The sequence below is a fragment of the Capra hircus genome, chromosome 20, assembly GCF_001704415.2.
Source record: "Capra hircus breed San Clemente chromosome 20, ASM170441v1, whole genome shotgun sequence".
Taxonomy (NCBI): Eukaryota; Metazoa; Chordata; class Mammalia; order Artiodactyla; family Bovidae; genus Capra; species Capra hircus.
In genome coordinates this window covers 13,589,537-13,616,490 of record NC_030827.1, presented here as the reverse complement: position 1 = coordinate 13,616,490, position 26,954 = coordinate 13,589,537, and the positions used below count along the sequence as shown (strand labels likewise).

The 26,954-nt window shown below is 35.7% G+C and overlaps 1 protein-coding gene across 13 annotated transcripts in view; it reads left to right on the top strand.

Moving 5' to 3' along the window:
• Positions 1-26,954, top strand: part of ERBIN (erbb2 interacting protein) — a 127,388-nt gene that overhangs the window by 44,861 nt on the left and 55,573 nt on the right. For all 13 annotated transcript variants that reach the window (XM_013972723.2, XM_005694625.3, XM_018065544.1 and 10 more), the window contains exons 2-7: positions 539-586; positions 6,797-6,994; positions 10,077-10,194; positions 20,653-20,731; positions 23,229-23,318; positions 25,422-25,478. In XM_013972723.2, coding sequence (XP_013828177.2) covers positions 6,806-6,994; positions 10,077-10,194; positions 20,653-20,731; positions 23,229-23,318; positions 25,422-25,478 — 533 coding nt within the window. In that variant the 5' untranslated portion in view covers positions 539-586; positions 6,797-6,805. The remainder of the gene's footprint in view (positions 1-538; positions 587-6,796; positions 6,995-10,076; positions 10,195-20,652; positions 20,732-23,228; positions 23,319-25,421; positions 25,479-26,954) is intronic.

Sequence of the window (26,954 nt, the reverse complement as noted above, 5' to 3'; positions counted from 1 at the left end):
CATTCTACCCTCAAAGTAGACTTCTAAGTATGTGTCATTGAGCTTAACTGTGTCATCTGTCACCTGTCCACCCTTCTTGGAAAGCTAAAAGTGGGTATTTAGCTAGGTCTATTACCACCTTGAATAAAAGAAACTTCTGAAAAGAGAGAAAAGACTGATAAGCAGCTAACAGTGTTTGCCACAAAGAACCATCGAAAACTACTAAATTTTAAATATAATTGGTGATTAGAGTTTATTTGCTTGGGAAAACTTTTATTATTTCTCAATAAGCTCAAATAAATGGGATTTTAATGGTAGATAGAGTGGATTCTGTTACTTAATATAGGTGAGGGCTCTCAATAGTCTACAAATGTGTTATAAACAATAAATCCAGTGACTATTGAGAAATTAGTGATTTTGTGTGTGTGAGTTTATGTGACTGAATTATAGAGGATTTTAATACAGATTTTGAGATAAATAAGAAATTGGAAGAGATGGTCCTTAAAGTCATAAAGATTATTTTTATTGTTAATTTTGTTTCTTTTTTTGTTTTTCATAGAATGTTGGCTCAATTAAGAAACATCAGGGAGATAAATTCAACCCAGTGGTAAGTAGTTTTAATTTCTTTTGTTAGAAAGTGTTTCCATTATTATTATGCCTCTTATTTGGTTGGCACCTCTTCCTCCACTGTTTTTGTATCTGCCGTTTTAATCCTGATTTATAAAGTGGCTCTTAAATCAGAACACTAAAATTTTAATGAACAGTCCCCGTGTGGATCACTTCCTGTTCAGATCAGGTCAGTCTTTCTCCTTGTGCTTTACTTCCTTGCAGTATTGTGTAAGGGAGGATCTCTTTGGATTTCGTTACTCATTTCTCTCTCATGTGGTGCTTTCCTCCTCTGACCTCATTAAGGTCCTCCTCCTTTCTTATCAATCAGCAGATTTAGTCTGCTAAATTAGGATCCATTTTTATATTTGTTCAAGGACCACTGAATTTATTCAGAGGTCTCAATTGTTCTTTTCACTGCCTCTGTCCACAGGAAGTTCTGTTTTGTTTTAATTCTGAAAGTTTTCATTTTAGATATAAACTCTTTGCAGTTTCCTAGAGCTAAGTATCTAATTTTTTTTTCTGAATTCACATTCTTTTCTGAGAAGTTCTGCAGTATGATTAGGACTACAGAAACGTCTTAGAGGTCATCTTACTGCCATTAGCAATTATTCTGCCCTGCAAATTGCCTTCTACCTCAAGTGCCCAGCACATATGATTGAAATAATATACTAAAATAAACATACTCTTCTTTTTTTCTGACCACTGTGTATAGCACATAAGATCTTAATTTCCAGACCAGGGATTGAACCCAGGCTCTCTTTATTAGGAGTGTGGAGTCTTAAGCACTGGACCACCAGGGAAATCCCCACACCCTTATATCATTGTATTTGGTAATAGCATGTCATGTCCATTATTCTCAGCTGGGAGTTATGCTTTCAAATCCATTAGGATTTCTGGACAATGGATTTTTTAAGGCCACATTTTATAAATTATTGAATACTATCATATATAAATATAAGCATATTGTAGTTATAATATGAACCAGAGTAATAGTTTGAAGTATTATATTAGTGCTGTCTCTGTAGTAATAGAAAAATGTTCCTTATCTTTTCTTACTCAGTTTGGTATCCAGTAGCCACCTGTGAGTACTGAGTGTTTACAATATAGTCAGTGAGACTGAGAAACTAGATTTAAAATTTCGTTTGATTTAATTTGAATTTTCAGGTTAAAATGCCACTCTGTCTACCATATTGGACAAAGCATATAGTTTTTCCCCATTTTTCTTAAGTGTCCTCCTTAGTCATTATCAGTTGAAAAAGAAAGTGTATATTCATTTTTAGAATCTTTTTTTCATTATCTCTTTAAACATACAAGTATAAGCTAAATTCCCCTTTAGTGATTAAATATCAATAAAATGCTTATTTTGAGTAAAATACACCTTCATATAAACATAGGTTAAGCATATTCAGTAAACTTTATTGACAGAGTAATTTTTTGTTTTTTATTGAGTATAGTTTACATATAATGTTACATTAGTTTCAAGTATATGACATAATGATTAGTATTTGTATATGTTGGAAAATGATCTTTACAATATGTCTAGCAACCATCCATCACCATACATAGAAGCAATTTGTGTGTGTGTGTGTGTGTGTGTGTGTGTGTGACAAGAGCTTTCAATCTACTATCTTAGCAACTTTCAAATATGCAATACAGTATTATTAGCTGTAGTCACCATGCTGTACATTACATCCCCATGACACAGAAATTTTAGATAGAAACAGTTGATGTTTGACATTATTAGTGTAAGGGAGGAAAAATTTTCCCTTCCTCCTGTTAGGGTTCCTGGCTGGGTCTGAAAATTTAACTGACAGAGACAGATTAACAGGAGAAAAATGTATACATTTGTTTAAGTATTAAAGGACACAGGGAGCCTTTGTAAGGAAAGGAAGACCCAAAGAAACAGTTAAACGAGTATTTTTATGTGATGTTTGATGAAGTGGACTGTTGTGTAGAAATACAATAGATCAAAGAGTAAATGTAGTAAATGAGGAGATTTAGCAGGCCCTGTTCATTAGAATTTCTCTCCCTTCGTCTTTAGAGATACCTTCTAGTATAAAGAGGACACCTTTCACAGAAACATGTTTATGACCTGTTTCGGGGGGAAAGGCACAGAGATCAGAGTGACCTTCCTGCTTTTGCTATTTTCTCAAATTCCTTTAGTTTAAAACACTAAGTATTCCGAGTACCGTATTTTGTCCTGAACTCCCATCAGTTGTTTGTCTCTGTAAACCCTAAAGGAGTATGTAGTAAAGACCTATTGATATTTGAATTCTGAGATGAGTATATCCTAATATATTGAGAAATAGTGTAGTGCAGTATGAGTACAGAATCAGTTTCTTTATGGAAAATGGGGATGATAATAGTATATGCCTTAAGATATATGAGGATGAAATGAGAATAAGCATATAGTTTATTTGAAGAATTTAGTACAATGCCTGGTGCACATGGTGATTAAGTAAGAATAGTCAGATTTTATTTTCTGTACTTGCTAGGGAACTACTTAAGCTTACTGTCAAGCACTTTTAAGAATATGATATAATTTGATGAGTTAGAAGCAGTGCCTTGCAGATTCATGTTGGAGCCTGAGGCAAAAGAGAAAAATTAGTCATACTGATTCTGTCTTTATTTTTAAATTAACCATGGATTAATGAATTATTTTTCCAAGAGTTTGATTTTTTACAAAAATGTTGCATTAAAATATTTAATTTGATTACTGAAGGGTTTTACTGTGTCTGAGGCATTTGCCTCACTGGCTTCAACCTAGTCTTGGCTCTGGGTAGAAGTAATCTAATACTCTAATGGAGTCTTCTGCCTAAGGCAAGAATTTATTATTATTCTGCAGAGAATTGATAACATTAATTAGAAGTCATTCTTATTTTATTGTGGTGGGCTTTTTTTTTTTTTAGTAAATTAATGTTAGCCTCCTAGTTGGAATTAACCTTTGTATGTATGTATGTGTTCTTAATAGCCTTGAGGATTTTCACTAATTCAGAATTGAATCTTTCCCCCAGTTAGATTGAAATAATGAAGTCTGCACTTTATTGAAGCAGGTTTCTTCTCTAGTAAACTTTAGAAAAATTAAAAGAATGACATTAATTGAAACAAAATATACTTAGCATAGATTGGAATTTTGATGTGGGAGAGTTACAGGAAAGTTAAATGGCTGGTTAGAGAGACCTGAAAATATCTTTACACTCCCACTTTTCTACTCAAAATTGCATATAGTCAAGTTCTTATTTAAGAAGCAGCTCTTAATCAGAAGTTAAATAAATATCTTTGTTATATTAGGGTTTTTCTTGTTGATGAGGAGACTTATAAAGTATAGTTCTTTTCAGTTCCATTCAGTAGCTCAGTTGTGTCTGACTCTGCGATCCCACGGACAGCAGAACTCCAGGCTTCCCTATCCGTCGCCAACTCCCGCCTGGAGCTTGCTTAAACTCATGTCCATCAAGTCAGTGATGCCATCCAACCATCTCATCCTCTGTCATCCCCTTCTCCTGCCTTCAATCTTTCCCAGCAACAGGGTCTTTTCCAATGAGTCAGTTCTTTGAAAGGTGGCCAAAGTATTGGAGTTTCATCTTCAGCATCAGTCCTGCCAGTGAATATTCAGGGTTGATTCCCTTTAGGATTGACTGATTGGATGACGTTGTAGTCCAAGGGACTCTCAAGAGTCTTTTCCAACACCACAGTTCAAAAGCATGAATTCTTTGGTGCTCAGCTTTCTTTAGGGTCCAGCTCTCACATCCATACATGACTACTGGAAAAACCATAGCTTTGACTAGACGGACCTTTGTCAGCACAGTAATGTCTCTGCTTTTTAATATGTTGTCTAGGTTTGTCATAACTTTTCTTCCAAGGAGCAAGCGGCTTTTAATTTCATGGCCGTGGTCACCATCTTCAGTGATTTTGGAGCCCAAGAAAATAAAGTCTGTCACTGTTTCCATTGTTTCCCCATCTGTTTGCCATGAAATGATGGGATCGGATGCCATGATCTTAGTTTTTTGAATGTTGAGTTTTAAGCCAGCTTTTTTACTCTCCTCTTTCACTTTCATCAAGAGGCTCCTCAGTTCCTCTTGGCTTTCTGCCATAAGGGAGGTGTCATTCTGAAATGGTCCTTTTAGAAGCATATAAATGGTTACTTTGAACTGTGGTGTTGGAGAAGACTCTTGAGAGTCCTTTGGACAGCACAGAAATCAAACCAGTCAATCCTAAAGGAAATCAACCCTGAATATTCATTGGAGGGACTAATGGTGAAACTGAAGCTTCAGTACTTTGGCCACCTGATGTGAAGAGCCAACTCATTAGAAAAGATCCTGATGCTGGGAAAGATTGATGGAGGAGAAAATGACAGAGGATGAGATGGTTGGATGGTATCACCGACTCAATGGACATGAGTTTGAGTAAGCTCCAAGAGGTGGTGATGGACAGGGAGGCCTGGTGTACTGCAGTCCACGGGATTGAAAAGATTCAGACACAACTGAGTGACTGAACAAACAACAACAACAAATGGTTACTTTTATGATCATTTTGTGAAGTACAAAGTGCTGGAGTTTATTTTTAAATTCACTATAAATTTGAGTGTGAAGTGAAGTGGGCCTTAAAAAGCATTACTATGAATAAAGATAATGGAGGTGATGGAATTCCAGCTGAGTTATTTCAAATCCTAAAAGAAGATGATGTTAAAGTGCTGCATTCAATATGTCAGCAAATTTGGAAAACTCAGCAGTAGCTACCAGACTGGAAAATGTGTTCTCATTCCAATCCCAAACAACATTCAAATTACAGTGTAATTGTGCTCATTTCACATGCTAGGAAGATTATGCTCAAAAGTCCTTCAAGCTAGGCCTCAGCAGCAGTATGTGAACTAAGAGCTTCCAGATGTACAAGCTGGATTTAGAAAAGGCAGAGGAACCAGAGATCAAATTGTCAACATTTGTTGGATCATAGAGAAAGCAAGGGAATTCCAGAAAAACATCTATTTCTGCTTTATTGACTATGCTAAAGCCTTTGACTGTGAATCACAACAAACTGTGGAAAATTCTTAGAGGTGAAAATACCAGACTACTTTACCTGCCTCCTGAGAAACCGATCAAGAACCAATAGCTAGAACTGGACATGGAACAACAGACTGGTTCAAAATTGGGAAAGTAATCAGACAAGACTGTATATTGTTACCCTGCTTATTTAACTTTTCTGCAGAGTACATCATGCAAAATGCTGGGCTGGATGAATATCAAGCTAGAATCAAGCTAGAATATCAAGCTAGATTGCCAGGAGAAATATCAACAACTTCAGATATGCAGATAATACCATCATAATGGCAGAGAGTGAAGAGAAACTAAAGAGCCTCTTGATGAATGTGAGAGAGGAGAGTGAAAAAGCTGGCTTAAAACTTCAACATTAAAAAAGCTAAGATCATGGTATCCGGTCCCATCACTTCATGACAAATAGAAGGGGGAAGTGTGGAAGCAGTGACAGACATTTTTTTTTCCTTGAGTTCCAGATTGACTGTGGACAGTGACTGTAGCCATGAAAAAGACACTTGCTCCTTGGAAGGAAAGCTGTGACCAACCTAGACAGCGTATTAAAAAGCAGAGACATCACTTTGCCAACAAAGGCATGGATAGTCAAAACTATGGTTTTTCCAGTGATCATGTGAGAGTTGGACCATAAAGAAATCTGAGCACTGAAGAATTGATGCTTTTGAAGTGTGATGTTGGAGAAGACTCTTGAGAGTCTCCTGGACTGCAAGTTCAAACTAGTCAATCCTACAGGAAATCAGCCCTGAGTATTCACTGCAAGGACTGATGCTGAAGCTGAAGCTCCAGTACTTTGGTCACTTGATGCAAAGAGCCAACTCATTGGGAAAGACCCTGTTGCTGGGCAGAAGGAGAAGGGGGCAGCAGAGGATGAGATGTGCGGATGGCATCACTGACTCAATGGACATGAATGAATCTGAGTGAACTCCAGGAGATGGCGAGGGACAGGCGAGCCTGGCATCCTGTAGTCCATGGGATCACAAAGAGTCAGATAGGACTTAGTGACTGAACAACAACAACAAATATATGAAATTTGATAGGAAAGCAGTGTAAATGCATTCTGTTGAGTGTGCTTACAGAAGGGAATATTTATCTGTGATGTTTAGTTTGTTTTGAACAATTGTTATAATGCTTTTACTAAACTTATTTTTGTTTGCATATTTCAGTGTCTAAAAATGACTACAAAACGAAGTTTATTTGTGCGGTTGGTACCATGTCGTTGTCTTCGAGGAGAAGAGGAGACTGTCACTACTCTTGATTATTCTCATTGCAGTTTGGAACAGGTTCCCAAAGAGATTTTCACTTTTGAGAAAACTTTGGAGGAGCTCTACTTAGATGCTAATCAGATTGAAGAGCTTCCAAAAGTATGTTAATCTGGTCTTTCAAGAATTGCCTTTGGTTATTTTTATGCCTAGAAATATGATATTCCCAATGTTGCCATAATGCTGATACATATTATTGCCCCTGTCTTGGTTTAATTTCATCTTTAGGATATGTAACAGAAATCAAATTTTTTAAATTGAATTTTTAACCTTTATCTCTTCAAGTTAATTGCTTTATCTTTTCAAGTTAATTGCTTATTTATGCAAATAATTTAAAAATTTGTATTTAATTCCTGTCTTATTAGAGCCACTAAGGTAGATAGTGAAGTGAAAGTCACTCAATCATGTCCAACTCTTTGTGACCTCATGGACTATATAATACAGTCCATGAAATTCTCAAGGCCAGAGTATTGGAGTGGGTAGCAGTTCCCTTCTCCAGGGGATCTTCCTGACCCAGGAATCAAACTGGAGTTTCCTGCATTGCAGGCGGATTCTTTACCAGCTGAGCTACCAGGGAAGCCCAAGGTAGATAATAAGACACTACAGTTTCTGCAGCCAACAGATTTACCTAGACAAAGAATTGAAATTAATGTTTTTCTAGTTTCCATGAGACCTTGATCTACATTATAGTAATTAAAGATACATTGTCCTTTTAGTTATCATGTCAGAATTTTGTTTTTTTAACAGCTTTGCAGAGGTGCTATTCTGTTTTCCCCATTTCAGTTTTGTTTGGAAAGGCTTTGGAGGACTTAATATTTCTGAAATGTAGGAACAACTAGCAGGAGAAAGTTGGTTTGTTGGCATGAAACATCCTCTCCCATTAACAACTTGCTTGCTAAAATGTTTTAGTTGTTGCTTCTCTTTTTTCCTTAAATTCTAACCTGACTTCATCCCCTACTCAGTTTCTTATTTTTGCAGAGAAAGTTGCAATAGTTTTACCACCCAAACAACAGTGTTTTTTAAGCTGTGGATGTAGACTCATTAGTGGGTCATAAAAATCAATTCAATATATGGGGCATTTCCAAAAAATAAACTCTTTATTTGGACTGGTGGATTTAGAAGACAAAAAATACAAGACATCCAATTAAATTGCAAATTTCAAATAAATAGTAATTTTTTAGTATAAGTGTGTTTCATGCAGTGTATAGGACATCTCTCTCACTAAAAAATTATTGTTTGTCTGAACTTCAAGTTTAACCAGGCATCCTGTATTTTATTTGGTAACCCTAACTATCATAGAGTGAAAAATAGAGTGTTGCATGTATCTATTGTAACATAAAATATTTGTTTTAGATTTATGTGTGTGTTTATATACATTCTGGATGGCAGCATTGTTTTGAAAGAGTTGCTGTTTGGGTGGCTAGTATAGTAGTAAAATCATTCTGAAAGCCAGCACCATCTGAGATTGCCTTATAAAGAAATCTTTATATAGCTGTGGATAAAATATTAGAAGTTGTGAGTTGCATGTTCATGAATTTCTTCCCTCGGTTGTGATAGGGTACTTTGTAATTGACTGTTTCCTTGCATGTTATTTTTCAGCAGAGAATTTATCTTCCTTAGCCAGGTCTCCTAGAGAAAATGGAAAATTGGTCCCATTTTCTAATTACCACCAGTGAGGTCTCATTTTGGGGACTGTGTTGAAAAGAGAGAGGGATGCTGTGATAGTGCAAATAACTGAATCACTTATCATGCCTAGCAATTTTCCGTTTTTGGAAGAATGTTCTCATTAAATAGCATTTATCCAGTGCCATCCTGCAGACAGTTTTGGTTTTTCCCAAAGACTTTACTTTTTAGAGCAATTCTAGATTCACAGCAAAACTAAGAGGCAAGTATAGAGATTTCCCAAGGCCACATAGTGGCTCAGATGGTAACGGATCTGTCTGCAGTGTAGGAGACCCAGGTTCAATCCGTGGGTCATCAGGAATATACCCTGGAGAAGGGAATGGCAACCCACTAGTATTCTTGCCTGGAGAATTCCATGGACAGAGGAGCCTGGCCAGCTACAGTCCGTAGGGTCGCAAAGAGTTAGACGTGACCTGGTGACTAACACATGCACATAGGTTTACCAAATATGTAACCTGTCCCCACACATGCATGGCTTCCACCGTTACCAACATCCCCGCTTTGGTACCAGAGTGGTTAAACCACCACAGTAGTTAGAACTGATGAACCAGTGTTGAAAAATCATAATCACCCAAGTCCATAGTTTACGTTATGGTTTGCTCTTGGTGTTGTGCATTCTGTGGATAGCATAATGCATATAATGACATGTATTCATTGTTATGCAATCAAACATAGTATTTTCAGTACCCTAAAAATCCTCTGTACTCTGTAAAGGTTTTTTTTTTTTTTTGGTATGAAGCTTAGAAGTAGCCCACGTACTTACTGCCTTTGGTTAAATATATTTAAGTCACATTTTCATTATTGTGATTTTAGCATAAAAGTATGTTTGCTCCCTTACTTTATTTTTCTCTCAAATCAGGGTTCTATATTTTAATTCATTTAAAACCAATTTTACATATTTGAATTTATATAAATATAACTGATAAACTTACATTTTGGAATAAGGATGCTTGAAACATAAAATCCAAAGTGAAAGTGAAAGGGTTAGTTGCTCAGTTGTGTCCGACTCTTTGCTGTCCCGTGGACCATAGCCCCCCAGGCTTCTCTGTCCATGCAGTTCTCCAGTCAAGAATACTGGAGTGGGTAGCCATTCCCTTCTCCAGGGAATCTTCCTGACCCAGGGATTGAACCTGGGACTCCTGAATTGCAAGCAGATTCTTTGCCATCTGAGCTCTTGGGAAAGCCCTTTTAGTTTACTGTATTTAGTAGCCACTTATTTCTTATGACTCTAACAGAAAATACACCATATGCTAGATTTTGTTAAATGCATTTTGCCCAGGGTAGAAGTGTGAGGATATAAATCATTCTGAATAGTCCAATTGTATTCAGCATAAAATTGTAATAGCATAAAATAATAAGAGGTCTTCTCTGGTATATGTGTAGGTATAATTCATTCAGTTTTAATGACATTGATAATATTTGTCTTTCTAAAGGTTAATAAATGAAATATTTAAGGAAACTGAAGGAATAATCAAAATCCTTCTCTACCTTGTTTCAACAGCAACTTTTTAACTGTCAGTCTCTACACAAACTGAGTTTGCCAGATAATGATTTAACAGCATTACCAGCATCTATTGCAAATCTCATTAATCTCAGGGAACTGGATGTCAGCAAGAATGGTAAGATTCTTTCTTTCTGACTTTTTGTGCTTGGGGAGCATGTTAAATAAATAAAATTTCTTTTGTATTTTACCAGATAAAAAAGAATTTTAAAAGTTAGATTGCAGTCTGTTACATTAGGGTTTTTATATATATGTATAAATTTATGAGAATTTAAAGCAAAGTGAAGAATAAGTGTAAACATTTTTAAATAGCTTTAATTGAAATGCTGTGGATATGTGCATGCACATATGTGTCCTTAAATCTGCTTTTTTCATATATATATTTACTGCCATGTTTGTGATGATGAGAAATTAGTAACAACTAGCTGTAATGTCTGTTGTTGATAACACATTTTGAATCATCTGTAAGCATGGACTGTAATGTAGCTCCTAATGATATTGACGTAAAATATTTACAGTGTAAAGTTTTAAAAAAAGTCGTGCTACATTAATGAATTGAACATCAGCAAGTACTTATTGAGAGACCACTGTGTGCCAAATACTTTATTAGGAGCTTAGATTACGAATTAATGATGAAAAGTAAAAGGACATAGTCACTGTTCTCTTGGGATACAATGTCTTGGTTTTGTGTGCTTAGTTTGATAAACATTAAAGTGTGGAAGAGATGTTCCAAATTGTTAATTCCTTACCTTGAAGTGAGAGAGAAGTAACACTTAAAAATTTTAGAGTGAGCATATTATAATATATTGGAATAATAGAATAAGCATTTCCCAAGACCAAGGAAATCCTTATACATAACCACAATATCATTATCACTTAAGAAATTTGACACCGTATTTTCCCCTGTTGCCTAATAATGGCCTTTTTAGCTATTTGCCCAACCTACACCAAGTTAAAGATCACATAGCTTTCAGTTGTGTCTCTTTGATCTTTTAAAACTAGCTTGTCCATCTTTTTGTGACATTGTTTTTGTAGAGTTCAGATCAGCTGATATTTAGTTGTTAAGAGTTTTCTTCTAGCGATTTTATTTTAGGTTAGTTAATTTCCTCAGCTTCTTCAAGGGCAGTTTGAAATTTGTTTCCATTCCTCATGCTTAATAGAGTGGCAAGTATTATGTAAATTCCAAAGAAAATGAACTTGATGATTACCATTGTAGCTGTACATTCACTGACAGTTAAGTAGCATTGTAGAACTTTGGAATTGTGACATTAGAAGTCATTAAGTGTAACCTTCCACTCTGAAGGGTTATGTCTTCTACTTTTTGGTATTACTGATAAAATTACATACACCTGGGAAAGGCTAGTAACCAATGTTATTAGTCTTCATAGTATGAAACTTTTCCTTGGCTCAATAATGTACATGCTTTATTCTCCTCCTGAAAATGCAGTAATTCTAGACTTATACTTCTCTAAACTTGAGAATTGTGCAGTTATGCCCTACAACATCATTCAATCAGTATCTTAGACTTTCATGCAAAGAATAACGTGTTTGAGTTATGACAACCCCTTGGACTGTAGTGTTTCTCTCTTTTTTTCATTCTAGCTTCAGCAGTTCTTTGTGGATTAATGAAAACCTGCTTTATACAGTTCTGTCAGCTTGTGAGTGTTTTTTGAAGAGTTAGAGAGAATTTGTATGTGACCAAAAGATTTAGGATACTTAAGTATTCTGCTCTGAAAGAGAATGGCATTAGTTATTGTTATCAATAAAACCTTACAATTTATTTCATTAAAAATTAAGTTGATTTTGTCTATTCTTTTCTTCTCTTTCTACGTGATCTCATCTATTTTTTAAATGGCAGAATCAGTCCCTTGCCTTTTATTTGTTTTCTTCTCTTCTTAGTCTTAAACTGATGTCTAAATGCAACTGCGTTTCATTGATGATGAACAAAGTAAGTGAGGAGAGACAGGAAACTATGATTATGTCAGAGCCATTCCTTGACTGACAAAAATTCTAGTACTTCTAATTCCTAATCTAATAGTCATCATTATAACTGATGTAATTAACCTATTTTGCTTTTATAGAGTTGAGAGTATTTTAATTAACTTGTGTAACCCTCAAGTATGTGCTTATACGAGTCTACATTACTATTACTTTTTGGCCGTGCCTCATGACTTGTGGGATATCAGTTTCCTGACCACGGACTGAACCCAGGCCACGGCCGTGAAAGCCCAGAATCCTAACCACTAGGCCACCAGAGAACTCCAAGTCTACATTATTGAAAACGGAATACATTATGCATATTACAGGGTGATGTGGTTGATTATGAGAATTTTGAGTTTCATTAGTTGTACATTTAAGTTAACAGCTTGCTTAAAAGAAAGGATAGCACGCTAAATGAAAGCAGTGTTTATCAAATTTTGGAATTAATTACATTTAGTATTAAGATGGTCATTATGTTAGAGATGGATGAGTTTCATCTTTTATTCTGAATGAGAAAATTGAATTACCCCTAAATATACCCCTAAATATTTTCTCTATTACAACATCTCATCATGTTAAATGTTACATAAGATGCTTTAATCTTGTATCCAAGTTCTAGTATTCTTATCCTTTTAGGTATTTTTATCAGTTCAATCTAATGATATTCTATCTTAATATAACAGATATTTTTTTCATGTTCACTATCTATATGACCCCTGCTTGGAAGGAAGCAGGAAACATTGTGGCATACTTTATTAGTGTTTCAGCAAGCTGTATTTATTTAAAAGCACTTGTTTTAGGATTCTTTACTTTCATATTTTCTTAGTTTCTGATATTGATATTTCTTCCAGTGTTTCTCACTGGCAAGTAATATGGCTTAGTGATTAAAACATTTGTTTAGAAAGAGAAAAATTGAATTGTATTTTGATCATTACTTCTTTGTTTATTTGCCATGTTGCTATATTTGGAAATTAATCTCATTCTCAGTTAGACTATACATAATTTCATCAATATTACCACTTCCTATTCTGCCTCATGAGACTGCTAACCACATTGTGGACCAGTGTGTATACAGGAAGTATATAAATTTAAGATGCTGATATTTGTCTTCATTTTGTAAGGAATTCACTTTTTATCATTTGATGATAAAACTAAAGTCTTAATTTATGAGTGTTAATTTGTTCTTTTTCTTATCTAAAGTTTTGGTTTATTGTTAGCTTTTTAAAGAAAGGAAAATCTCACCAGGCTGCTATGCCAAGTCACTGTAAATAGCAACTGGTGTTAGAGAAATTAACATTTAACATCCATTGTGTTCAAGTGGCTTCTTCTTCTTCTTTTTTTTTTTTTTTTAATTGCTGCACTCTGTAGTATGTGGGATCTTAGTTCCCTAATCAGGGATTGAACCCCCACATCTCCTTCATTGCAAGATGAATTCTTAGCTGCTAGACTGCCAGAGAAGTCCTGGCCTGTTTTCTTGAGCAGACTATTAGGGATGATGATTAAGATTATTTGCAAAAGGGGTTGATAGAGAAAGCTGATGGAGAGAGAAAAGAAATGAAGACTATCTAGCTGTCAGTTCTCTCTATATAAGCACACTGAATAAAAACTAGGAATTTTAATGCAGAGAAACCAGAAAGAGTAGCTCAGATCTTTCTGTCTGATATGGAAATGCTAGAGAGGTTAATTATGCCTTTTTAAAAACTGAGTTAAAACATTCAGAAAGAATAGATTGAAAGTTTATGAATCAAAACAGGAAGCAGTTCCTTGAATCTGAGAAAATCTGATGATTGGGGACAGAATACTGGAAAAGGCACATCACTTTTAAGTTCACAGAAGTTATATTGATTACAAGGATTATCAGTTACTGGGGAAGTCACTTATTTTTCTCTGTTTTAAAATTTCTAGAGTTGTTGATTTGCTTAATAGTTAATGTTGCTTAAATTCAGCTGTTTTAATAAATCAGCTTATTTAAGATAACGAAAGAAGAAAAATCATGTGTTAAACTGACATGGAACTTAAAAAACATAGTCTGGTGATTGCTGGTCACTGCTAAGTGTGTTGTTGGACCAGAAGTGGGGTCTGCAGTCACTGTGCCTTACCATAGGCCTTAGCACTCACTGTGTTATACCTGAGGCTAACCATACGTCTGTTATACCCTAGCCACTGTGATCATTTAAGTTTGTAATTTCTGGTTCAGACTCTTGACTGGAAATCAGTGTTACATTCTATACTATTTGTTACCGTAGCCTTTAAAATACAGAAACAGTAAAGAACCACTATTAACTTATATTGTACATTTGGGTCATTGGAGGGATATTGATGCCCTCTGAACAAAGATCCTCAGGATTACCTGTGATTGAGCCATGGGGATGGAAGGGGAGTCGCAGTGGGTGCTAAAAGACTTTATTACAGGATTTGGGTTTGTACTTGATGATTGGAAGAGAATTTAAGAATATGAGTGTTTGCTATGGATGGAATGCTGTCAAGAAGTATAATTCTGTGATTGAGAATATTAATAAATGTTATCTATAGGAAGGCAGATTAGAGCAAAGCTAAAGCTATAAGCACTAAAGCAGCAGCGGTCACACATTAGAAGAAGGGATGGCTTGGACAAGATTCACATTTTGTCTTTGTTAAGTTGTGATTACAAATACGCTTTGGTCTTGATCTCTTGTGGTTAAAGAATGGCCTCCTTTAGTATTGGTATTATGTGAAATTGCTTAGTTCAACAGGGAAATACCAAGGTCTCCCTTTGATTGCATCTTGTTCATAGAAAGACCAAGGACTAACTGATAGTACCAGGCTAGTTCTTATATTAGATTTCAGGAGGTATTTTCTCTTTCTCAGCAGTAAAAAGAGAACTCTTCTGTAGAACCAAAATAGATTAATCTGAGCAGGATAGCCATGTTTAATAGTATATTCATTTTATTAAATTTTCGCAACAGAGACAAGTTTTTATGACAAGAGTATATGACAAAGAAACAATACCGTTGAAGTCAAGTAAGAATGAAAACGGAACAGGTAGTTGAAATTGCTAAAGAATTAAGTAATTCATGATAAAATTCAGGTTATGCATACTTTATGTATGAGGATGAAAGAGCCATCTTTGGAGACAAGCTAACACAAGCATTGAGCTTAGGCCTCATTGAGAAAGTGAGAACAAGGATTTGGTGGAAGTGAGGAAGTTAGTGATGCAGGTATCTAAGGTAAGAATATACCAGAAAGAAGAAACAGCCAGTGTACAGTTTGTAAGGTGAGAGTGTCCATGGCATGTATGAGAAACAGGAGACTATAGTAGCTAAACATAGTGAGCAAGGTGGGAGTGATAGGAATAGAGGTCAGAAAGGTAGGGATTTGGAGCAAAAAGACAATGTAGAGCCTTATAGGCATTTGTATGTACTTTGACATTTACTCCCATTCAAGTGGAATCACTTGGAAGGGTTTGAGTCAGGTCATTCAGAGCATGATCTGACTTGCATTTTATTTTTATTTTTTTATGTTTTTTAAAATTTTATTTTAATTGGAGGCTAATTACTTTACAATATTGTAGTGGTTTTTGCCATACATTGAAATGAATCAGCCATGGATTTACATGTGTTCCCCATCCTGAACCCCCCTCCCGCCTCCCTCCCCATCCCATCCCTCTGGGTCATCCCAGTGCACCAACCCTGAGTACCCTGTCACATGCATCGAACCTGGACTGGCGATTCGTTTCACATATGATAATATACATGTTTCAATGCTATTCTCTCAGGTCATCCCACCCTCACCTTCTCCCACAGAGTCCAAAAGACTGTTCTATACATCTGTGTCTCTTTTGCTGTCTCGCATATAGGGTTATCGTTACCATCTTTCTAAATTCCATACATATGCGTTAGTATACTGTATTGGTGTTTTTCTTTCTGGCTTACTTCACTCTGTATAGTAGGCTCCAGTTTCATCCACCTCAGTAGAACTGATTCAAATATATTCTTTTTAATGGCTGAGTAATACTCCATAGTGTATATATACCACAGCTTTCTTATCCATTCATCTGCTGATGGACATCTAGGTTGCTTCCATGTCCTGGCTATTATAAACAGAGCTGTGATGAACATTGGGGAACACGTGTCTCTTTCAGTTCTAGTTTCCTTAGTGTGTATGCCCAGCAGTGGGATTGCTGGGTCATATGGCAGTTCTGTTTCCAGTTTTGTAAGGAATCTCCACACTGTTCTCCATAGTGGCTGTACTAGTTTGCATTCCTACCAACAGTGTAAGAGGGTTCCCTTTTCTCCACACCCTCTCCAGCATTTATTGCTTGTAGACTTTTGGGTCACAGCCATTCTGACTGGCATGAGATGGTACCTCATTGTGGTTTTGATTTGCATGTCTCTGATAATGAGTGATGTTTTGCATCTTTTCATGTGTTTGTTAGCCATCTGTATGTCTTCTATGGAGAAATATCTGTTTAGTTCTTTGACCCACTTTTTGATTGGGTTGTTTATTTTTCTGGAATTGAGCTGCAGGAGTTGCTTGTATATTTTTGAGATTAGTTGTTTGTCAGTTGCTTCATTTGCTATTATTTCTCCCATTCTGAAGGCTGTCTTTTCACTTTGTTTATAGTTTCCTTCGTTGTTCAAAAGCTTTTAAGTTTAATTAGGTCCCATTTGTTTATTTTTGCTTTTATTTCCATTACTCTGGGACGTGAGCCATAGAGGATCCTGCTGTGATTTATGTTGGAGAGTGTTTTGCCTATGTTTTCCTCTAGGAGTTTTATAGTTCTGGTCTTACATTTAGATCTTTAATCCATTTTGAGTTTATTTTGTGTATGGTGTTAGAGAATGTTCTAATTTCATTATTTTACATGTAGCTGTACAGTTTTCCCAGTGCTGTTTATTGAAGAGACTGTCTTCTCGATTGTTTAATCTTGCCTCTTTTGTTGTAGATGAATTGATCATAGGTATGTGGGTTTATTTCTGGACTTTCTATACTGTTCCATTGATCTGTATTTCTGTTTTTGTGCCAGTACCATACTGTTTTTATCAGTGTAGCTGTGTAGTATAGTCTGAAGTCAGGGCGATTGATATTAGTTAGGAGCATGAGATTAAGAAATGTAATCTGTGTGGTGGTGCTAGTGGGAAAGAAGCTGCCTGCCCTTTGAGGAGACATAAGAGATGTGGGTTCAGTGCCTGCGTTAGTAAGGTCCCCCAGGGGAAGGCATGGCAGCATTCTCCAGGATTCTTGCCTGGAGAAGCCCATGGACACAGGAGCCTGGCAGGCTGTGGTGGATTGGGTTGCACAGAGTTGGACATGACTGAAGTGACTTAGCATGGCACACGTGTGTATAAAACAGGTAAGCATCAAGGATATATTTTATATTACAGGGAACTATAGCCTTTATCTTGTAATAACTTTTAATGGAGTATAATCTGTAAAAAATACTGAATCACTATTCTGTACACCTAAGATGTAATACAGTAAATCAGCTACACTTAAGTTTAAATAGATCAATAAATGTGAAAATGTGTTCATTTCTAGGAAATAGCTCAGTTGGCAAAGAATCTGCCTGCAATGCAGGAGACCCTGATTCGATTCCTGGGTCAGGCAGATCCACTGGAGAAGGGATAGACTACCCACTCCAGTATTCTTGGGCTTCCCTTATGGCTCAGCTGGTAAAGAATCCACCTGCAATGCAGGACACCTGGGGTCAATCCTTGGGTTGGGAAGATCCCTTGGAGAAGGGAAAAGCTACCCACTCCAGTATTTTTGGCCTGGAGAATTCCATGGACTGCACAGTCCATGGGGTTGCAAAGAGTCGAACATGACTCAGCGACTTTCACTTTCTAGGAAATATCAGGAAAATATCTACTTTTAGTTAATATCTCATTTATATCTATGAGGTTCAACCCTCTCAGAAAGTGTTTATTGGGAAAAAGTAAAGATACCATCAAATGTTGACAAGATATAAATAGGTATTGTAGTATGAAAATTGATATTGCCACCCTAGTAAAGAATTTGGAAGCTATTGAGTGACACTGATAACTATGTACCATGTCCTATTCCATTAGTGCACAAGAGAGGCAAAGATTCTCCTCTCAGAGAACAAATACTTCTAAAGATAAATACGTTAATCTGCTTGACATTGTCCCAGATATCACTGGGTTTCTTTACTTTTTGCCCTCTGTGTTTCAGAATGGCTAGTTTTTGTTGCTGTGTCTTCTGTCTCATTGACATTTTCTCCTGCAGTGACTAATCTTTAAATCCTATCCTGTGGTTTTTTCCATTTAGATGTATTGTTTTTATCATTTGTAAAGTTTCCATTTCTTACATTTAACCTTTTCTTCCCCATCATTTTGTTGATTTTTTTCCCTTTAAGTACCATAGCTGTTTTAAAGTCCTTTTTTAAAAATCTTTTCTAAGTAGAGAATAATACAGTAAACCTGATGTGCCTGTCAACCAGAACTGTAACATACCAATCAGTATGTTACATGTATACCTCATACTTTGCCAAACAATCTCTCTCATACATAAATATTTCAAGATGAAGCCACTCTACTATTACCACAATTTATAGAAAAACAGCTAACAGTAATTCCTTAATATCATTAGATATTCATCAGTGTTAACATTTTCTGATTTGAACCGTTACATGAACTCTGTAAATTCTAGCAAAAGTTCTTTAAACTGAATCATCTTGAAACTTTTAGGGAAAATTGACTTTTAATAACAACAATGATAAAAACCTTTCCTTAAGGAACCATTGAGCCCAGATTTTTGAAGTTGTTATTGAGATGATTGTAGAGTTACATGCATTTTTAAGAAACAGTACAAATTGGTGCTCTTGTACTTAGCACCTACTTTCCCCCATTGATAATAATTGCAATTATTACAGAACAGCAGTGATGTTGACTGATAGTGGTATGGTCTCCCAGTCTTGCTTGGCTTTTTTCCGTTTATGTGCCTGCAGGTGTGTGTGTAGTAGTAGGTTTAGATGTTTACCATAGGCAGTTCTCTTTGGTCTCTATCTGGGTGGTTATTCAGTTTTTCTTTAGCTTTTTTAACCTGGATGGTTTTGATGATTACTGGCCAGTTTTGTAGGATTTCTCTTCATTTGGACTTGTTTGATACTTGCTTGTGGTTAAATTGGGTTGGTGTTTGGGGAAGGAATGTGACAGTAGGTGTTGCACCCCTTCTCAATGCATCTGAAGATGAATTGCACTGTGATCATACTGGTAACTGCTAGCCTTTAAATGGTTGAAGTGGTTGGTGCCTGTGAGAGTTCTTTACTCTTTCTCCTCTTAAAAATTAGTATGTGTTTTGGGGGAGAAGCTTTGAAACTATATTGATATACTGTTTTTCTTCATTCTTTTACCCACTAATTTTAGCATCCATTGCTAAGTTTTGACTGATCAGTTATTGCTGTAGTATTTGCCAGTTGATGATTTTGTATCATTTCATTTTTCATCATCTGAAATTCTGTGGTTGGCTCTGTAATAAACTTGCTTAGAATCATACATTCAAGAAGTTGACAGAGCCTTAAGTGATCCTCTAGTGTCAGCCCTTTTGAATAGTCATGTTGTGTTAGTGAAGGAATGAGTTTTCTATTAATAGAATTTTGGGAACATTTTTTTAAGTTATTAATTTGCATTCCTCTAATCTGGATTACAACAGTACTACTTAAATTTGGTCTGTGGATTGTTGCTAACTCAACTATTGTTGCTATATTTTCGCTGAGATAAGTTGAGGTAAGATTAAGTGCCTAGAAACTTCTGCCATAATTTCACTTGTCACGTTTGTGTTGTATTTTGCAGAAGTATTGGTGTATAACTGCCTCAGGCATGTCCATTGGCATATCTGATGCATATTCTCTATCAATACCTCTTCTATCTTCAGCTTTGCTTTCAGCTTTGTTACCCTAGATGTATTAGAGGCCAGCTCAATCTGGAACCCAGGATTTAAAAAGTAATGCCTCTTTTATATACTACTATATAAAAATTAGATAAATAATAAGGACCATAAGGACCTCCTATATAGCACAAGGAACTCTTAATACTCTGTAATGACCTATATAGGAAAAGAGTCTTTAAAAAAATGAATATATGTGTATGTTTAACTGATTTACTTTTACTGTATAGCAGAAAATAACACAACATTATAAATCAACTATACTCCAATGAAAAATTTTTTAAAGTAGTGCGTCTTTATGTGAAAACACAGAAAGAATGCTGATTATTCTGAATTTTGGGTCCCTAACACCACACAGAAAAGGCACTGATTTTCTGATGAATAGCGAGAAGGAAAGGAGGGTAAAACTAAACAAGATAGTTTGTCGTTGTTTAGTTTCTTAGTCATGTCTGATAATTAGCAGTAGTCATAAAGAGGCAAAAGAGAAGAGAGAAATTTTTTTTTGAGATTTAAAGTTTTTAATTTAATAATTAGAAATTTTTGTGGAGGTGATTCTGTTTGATTGACATTGGTGTTGTCAGTTTATCAAGATTCTACTCCGTTGATAAATTTTGAATCTGTGAAGTGTACGTTAATTATTAATATTGTTATGATTTGCTCCTTTGTAATAGATTCTTTACACTTAATGATTAATTATTTGTTCATTTTCTAGGAATACAAGAGTTTCCAGAAAATATAAAAAATTGTAAAGTTTTGACAGTTGTGGAGGCCAGTGTAAATCCTATTTCCAAGTAAGTTCTTCTCTGTTGAATTATAATATGTCAATAAAGCAACTATAATAAAGTAGAATACTACTTTCTACATTTTAATCAGCAGTTAATATCAATCTTAAATCTATACAAAAATTTTAGTTTTACATTGGAAAGGAACCTTTTTAATGCTCTTTCCAACCCCGTATATTAGAAAGGTAAATTTGACATCCATACAGATAATACAAGTGGTGTTCTCCAAGTCCCATGGTTAGTAATTGTCAAAAATGAGACTAGGATCTAGGCCTCCTTAGCTCAGTGTTACTTGTACAATATAAGAATGTCTTCACTTGCACATCCAATGTGTGGCACACTCAAACTTTTGAAAATAAGAGAAACTGAAAAGTCAAAAAGCTAAAAACAAAAAAAGGAAAAAGCTAGGTGATTGGTTGTATTATATACCAAAGGTCACATATATTCTTTTGTGATCATAATGGTTTGAAGCAGAATGCTTTCCTAGTAACAGAGGTGTTAAATTTTGAAAAAACAGAATGACAAAGCAAAAGATGAATATTGTAAAGCATAGCTTAGTATAGCTAAAATGAAAGTTGAAACCGGCTTTCACATATTACAGTAAATCCCCTACATATGAACGAGTTGTGTTCTGAGAGTACATTCATAAGGCTGCTGCTGCTGCTGCTGCTGCTGCTGCTGCTGCTGCTGCTGCTGCTGCTGCTGCTAAGTCGCTTCAGTCGTGTCCGACTCTGTGAGACCCCATAGATGGCAGCCCACCAGGCTCCTCTGTCCCTGGGATTAGCTACTCAGTTAACACAATCGACTATACAGTACTATACTGTAATAGGTTTATAATACTTTCCACACAAATAATACATAAAAAACAAATAAAATATAAAGATAACATTTTTAATCTTACAGTACAGTACCTAGAAAAATACAGTACTACCAGCTACATCAGTGCTGCTTTTATGCTTGCTTCTGCACATCCTGGGCTTGAAATAAAGATACCATGCTACTTCTGTACTGTATATAATACTCTTCAGTAAAGTACACAGAAGCACAACCGGTTGTAGAGGACGCATGCTTATGACAGTGTATTCCAGACACGTGAACTCGTTACGTTTGAACCTGCAGATGCATGTTCGCATCTTTGAAAGCTCACAACTTCAAGGTTTGTATGTAAGGGACTTACTGTACAAATTTAACAGGTTTTTCCAAACATAGACAAACATGTAAAGGCAAACACGTAAAGATGATGTTTTACCTTTACCTGAAAATACTCTTCTAGCATCGGGTTCTAGATCTGTAATTTCTTTTATTAGCCAGAGGAAATAAAAGCAAAGTTATTTATAGGTTCTTATATGACCCTAAATGTCATTCAGCTTTTAATATTAGTTCTCATTTGGTCATTATAAAATTATATGATCTTTATTTGATTATTTAGGAACCAAATATTGAAATGGAAAATAATTGAAACCAGTAATTCTCAAATGGGGACAGTTTTGCTGTTGACAGTCATTTGGTAAATTCTGAAGACATTTTTTGGTTTACACAACTTGTGGTGGCCAGTGCTAGCTAGCTTCAAGTGATTTAGAGGTTTACATGACTTACGGTGGTGGGAAGTGCTAGCTTCAAGTGATTTAGAGGCTAAGATGCTAATGCAGCCTCCTGGCAACACAAAATTATCCAGCCCTAAAAGTCAGCTGGCTCACCAGGCAGGTCAGTGGTAAAGAATTCACCTGCCAGTGCGGGAGTTGCTGGTTCAATCCCTGGGTCCTGAAGATTCCCTGGAGAAGGAAATGGCCGCTCCTTCCAGTTTTCTTGCCTGGGAAAATCCCATGGACAGAGGAGCCTGGTAGGGTGCAGTGCATGGGATCACAAGAATTGAACACGAGTTAGCAACTAAGCAACAACAACAAAAGTCAATGCTGTCAAAGTTTAGAATTTTTATTTAATCCTTTCAATTTATGTTAGATAAGGTAAGTTTCAAGAGTGCCTGCTGATGTCATGAAAGTGAAGTCGCTCAGTCGTGTCCGACTCTTTGCGACCCCATGGAATGTAGCCTACCAGGCTCCTCTGTCCATGGGATTTTCCAGGCAATAGTACTGGAATGGATTGCCATTTCCTTCTCCAGGGGGATCTTCCCGACCCAGGGATTGAACCCATGTCTCCCGCATTGTAGACAGAGGCTTTACTGTCTGAGCCACCAGGGAAAGGTGCTGATGTCATAGTCATGTCCTAAATACATTTCTCTGTGTTGAGGTTCATTCATAGTTGACTGTTATGTGCAGATTTTATCTTATTGAGACAAATACTGCTTTACTTCCTTTTTTCAAAATGATGAAGATACAAACATTGAAGCTGTAAGTTATTATAAAAGGTAAATCTCAATATGAGGATCACTCATAAAAGAGATAGCTGTTATCTGTTAAGAACATGTGTTGGTTAGACTGTTTCTTAGATTTTAATAGACTAAAATTCTGCATATGAATTAAATTTAAACCCTGTTTATTTTATATAGGCTTCCTGATGGATTTTCTCAGCTGTTAAACTTAACCCAGTTATATCTGAATGATGCTTTCCTTGAGTTCTTGCCAGCTAATTTTGGCAGGTAAGTTATAGTTTCTTCTAAAACCTTCTCTTGTTAGCTCTTAGCAAAACTTTTGCAAAGTTTACCAGACTACAGGCTGCTTTAGCAATACTGTTAATTACAGTTTCGTGAGCTCTTTTGTAATTATTTCTAAGCATTGTAATTTTTATAGTTTCTTCAGCACTTGTTATTTTGACTTGGAATTTATTTTCCCAAATAAAAATAAGCAGTGAAAATTTTAAAGAAAAAAAGTAATTTAAGACTTGGTTTTAAAGTACGTAAAAATAAGGAGTTTAACTTGGGATAATTTTTGTATATTTTTGATGGAATGCTTTATTCTCAGCACTTACATATTGTTTAAGTGATCTAATTACTGGTTTATCTGTCTTCTTCACTGGAATTGAAGTTCTAGAGAAAAGAAAAATGTGTTTCTGGGATCCAGCCCATTGCTCCCTCCTTAAATTTGTGCTTCTTGTTGTATTATATATAGTCCCTGAGTAATTTTTCTAATGAAAAGATGAATCAGTAAATGAACAGTAGGTATTAAATTATTATTGTGTTCAAATTAATTACTAGAGAAAGTGCTATCCAAGTATGTGTTAATATGGCAATGTTCTTGTTTTTTTCCTTGAAGAGAGATATATCATATGGTCTCACTTTAATGTAAATTCTAAAATAACCACCAAAACCCCAACCTCATAGATACAGAGAAAAGATTGGTGTTTGCTAGAAGTGGAGTGGTGGGTAGAGATGGGAAGAATGAGTGAAGGTAGTCAAATGATACAGACCTCCAGTTTATAAAATAAATCATGGGGATGTAATGTCATGGTGACTATAGTTAACCATACTATATTATGTATTTGAAAGTTTCTTCAGAGAATAGATCTTAAAAGTCATCTCAAGAAGAAACTTTTTTTTAAAAATATTTAAGTATAGTGACAGATGTTAACTAGACTTGTTTTGGTAACCATTTCACAATGTAGTTGACCCTGGAACAATGCAGGGGGTTAGGGGTGCTGATCCTCCCAACACAGTAGAACTCTACATATAATTTACAGTTGGCCCTCCATATCTATAGTTCCTTAGTATCCAGGGTTCCAAATCCATTAGATTCAACCAGCCACAGACTGTGTGGTACCACAGTATTTACTATTGGGGAAAAAAATCTGTACATGAGTGGATTCACACAATCAAAACCCATGTTTTTCAAGGGTTAACCGATGGTTAACTTTAGCTCAAGTGGTTACTCCATCTTCTGATGCCCACGTTCAACGATGTATATGCAGATATCAAATAATTATGTTGTACACCTGAAACTAACAAAGTGTTGTTTGTTAATTGTACTTCAATAAAGAAAAAAGAATTTGGGACATTGTTGTAGCCCAGTGAACTGTGGGACCCACATTAAAATGCTTTATATTTTTATATACATAAACATATATATGGATCTATGTACACACATATATATACACATACACACATAGTGTATGTGTGTACATACATACATTTCATGTACTTGTTAGATTTCTGTGTCTGGCATTTGGACCACTTTTTAAATTGAAATATATTTGGCATGTAACACTCTACAAGTTTAAAGTATACACCCTGCTGACTTGATCTGTTGTATATTGTAATATGGTTGCCACTTGTAGCATTAGCAAGCACTTCAGGACCGGTTCTTCTGCTCATTTATCCTCTAAATTGGAACATGCATCACTGAAGTGCCAGAGGATTTCTCCCTTTCCATGTCCTGTTTCTTTATTTTTCTCTCTCAGACCTCAACTCTAGACTTAAATTATTGTTCTCTAATCTACTAATGACTAATAATTGGGGGGAGGATTTCATTAAAATGCACAAAGTTTATTAGGATTGACATTGGGGACAATTACTTTGTGCTTTGGATATGTTTAGAAATATTTACTGAAGCTTCTCCCCCATTAATTCTGAGGAGCAAAAATATCTTTTCTGTCTTTGTATTTTTGTGTAATTTTTAACACTAGATTCTACACATTGTAATTACACAATAAATATTGGTTGCTTTAAAACTTTAGAGAATGACATTAATTCATTAATTAAATTTTTATCTTTGTCATAGATGCTTAATTCATTTTATTTGTTTTGCAGATTAACTAAACTCCAAATATTAGAACTTAGAGAAAACCAGTTGAAAATGTTGCCAAAGTAAGTAAAGGTGTTATCTTTTCCAAAATTTAGTTCAGCATTTTAAATTCTTAGAGAAATATTAATTTTCTATTATCTAAAATATGAGTACAGATTATTTTAAAAGACTGACATTTGTGGTCATTGTATTTTAATTAGTGGAGTTCAGTATACATCTCTTGGACTTCCCCGGTGGCTCAGACAGTAAAGCGTCTGTCTACAATGCGGGAGACCTGGGTTCGAGCCCTGGGTTGGGAAGATCCCCTGGAGAAGGAAATGGCAACCCACTCCAGTACTGTTGCCTGGAAAATCCCAAGGACAGAGGAGCCTGGTACACTTACAGTCTTTGGGGTCGCAAAGAGCTGGGCACGACTGAGCAACTTCACTTCACTTCACTTCACTTAATACATCTCTTAGTATTTATTAGTGATTTCATAGCTTTCTGAAACTCAGTCTTGTGTGACAAAAGTCAAAATAATAAGTATGTAAAGCTCACCTGCGTCCCAAATAAAGGTCCCCATTTTTGTACTGGAGTTCTTTCTTAGTGCTCCTTAAAGAGATCCATAAAGTCTTCTCTGTGAAGTCTGATTAACTCTAGTTCTCAGAACTTGTATGGTTTTAGTCAGTTTTAAATTAGAAATGGGATGGAAGGCCCCCTACTGGTAAGCTAACATCAGGAGGAGATAACAGTCCAAGAGAAAAAATAAAATGAAAACAGATCTACAGACTCAAAATGCACTAGTCTACGTCCTTTATTGAAGATATGTCTTAAAACATCCTGATTCACTACTGCGTTTTTGTAGTTTAGGCAAGTGGCAAACTACAGGCTGGCTAAGTTTGGCCCGGTGCCTATTTTTTTCTAAATAAATTTCCTAAGAAGCGCATTCATTCATTCACTCACATGTTGTTTATAGCTGCTTTTGCTCTACAGTGATAGAGTCAAGTAGTTGTGACAGAAACTGTATGCAGAGCTTAAAATATCTGACCCTTACAGAAAACTTCCCAGTCTCCTGTGGCAATTTATTTGTCAAGAGTTGGCACCTCTTGTTAGAAGCATCTGCCGTTTTCCAGGAGTTAGTTGTTCTGTGTACTCAACTTCTGTAGCATCTTATTTATATCAGTTATGATATTTACCACATTAGTCTAATTTTTAAAATACATTTTACTCTCTTCCTGCCTGGCTAGCATATTTTCATGTGCACATGTACTTGATCCTCCTCCTTCCCCACTCCAACCCATGAGTATAAATCTCTGAGGGCAAGAAGCGTACATGGTTTTGATTCCCCAAAGACTGGAATGATTACTGTGTATATTGTTGGTTGTTAGTATAAATTAAAATGAGAATTATCTGTGTTAAAATTCAAAAAGGTTTGACTTTTTGGAGATTTGGTATTGGCATTGATGAATCCTTAGCTCAGAACTTGACTGTTAAGAGATTTGAATAATCTGGGTATTAATTGTTTACTGAAATAGCTAAGCTTACCGTTAATATGGTAT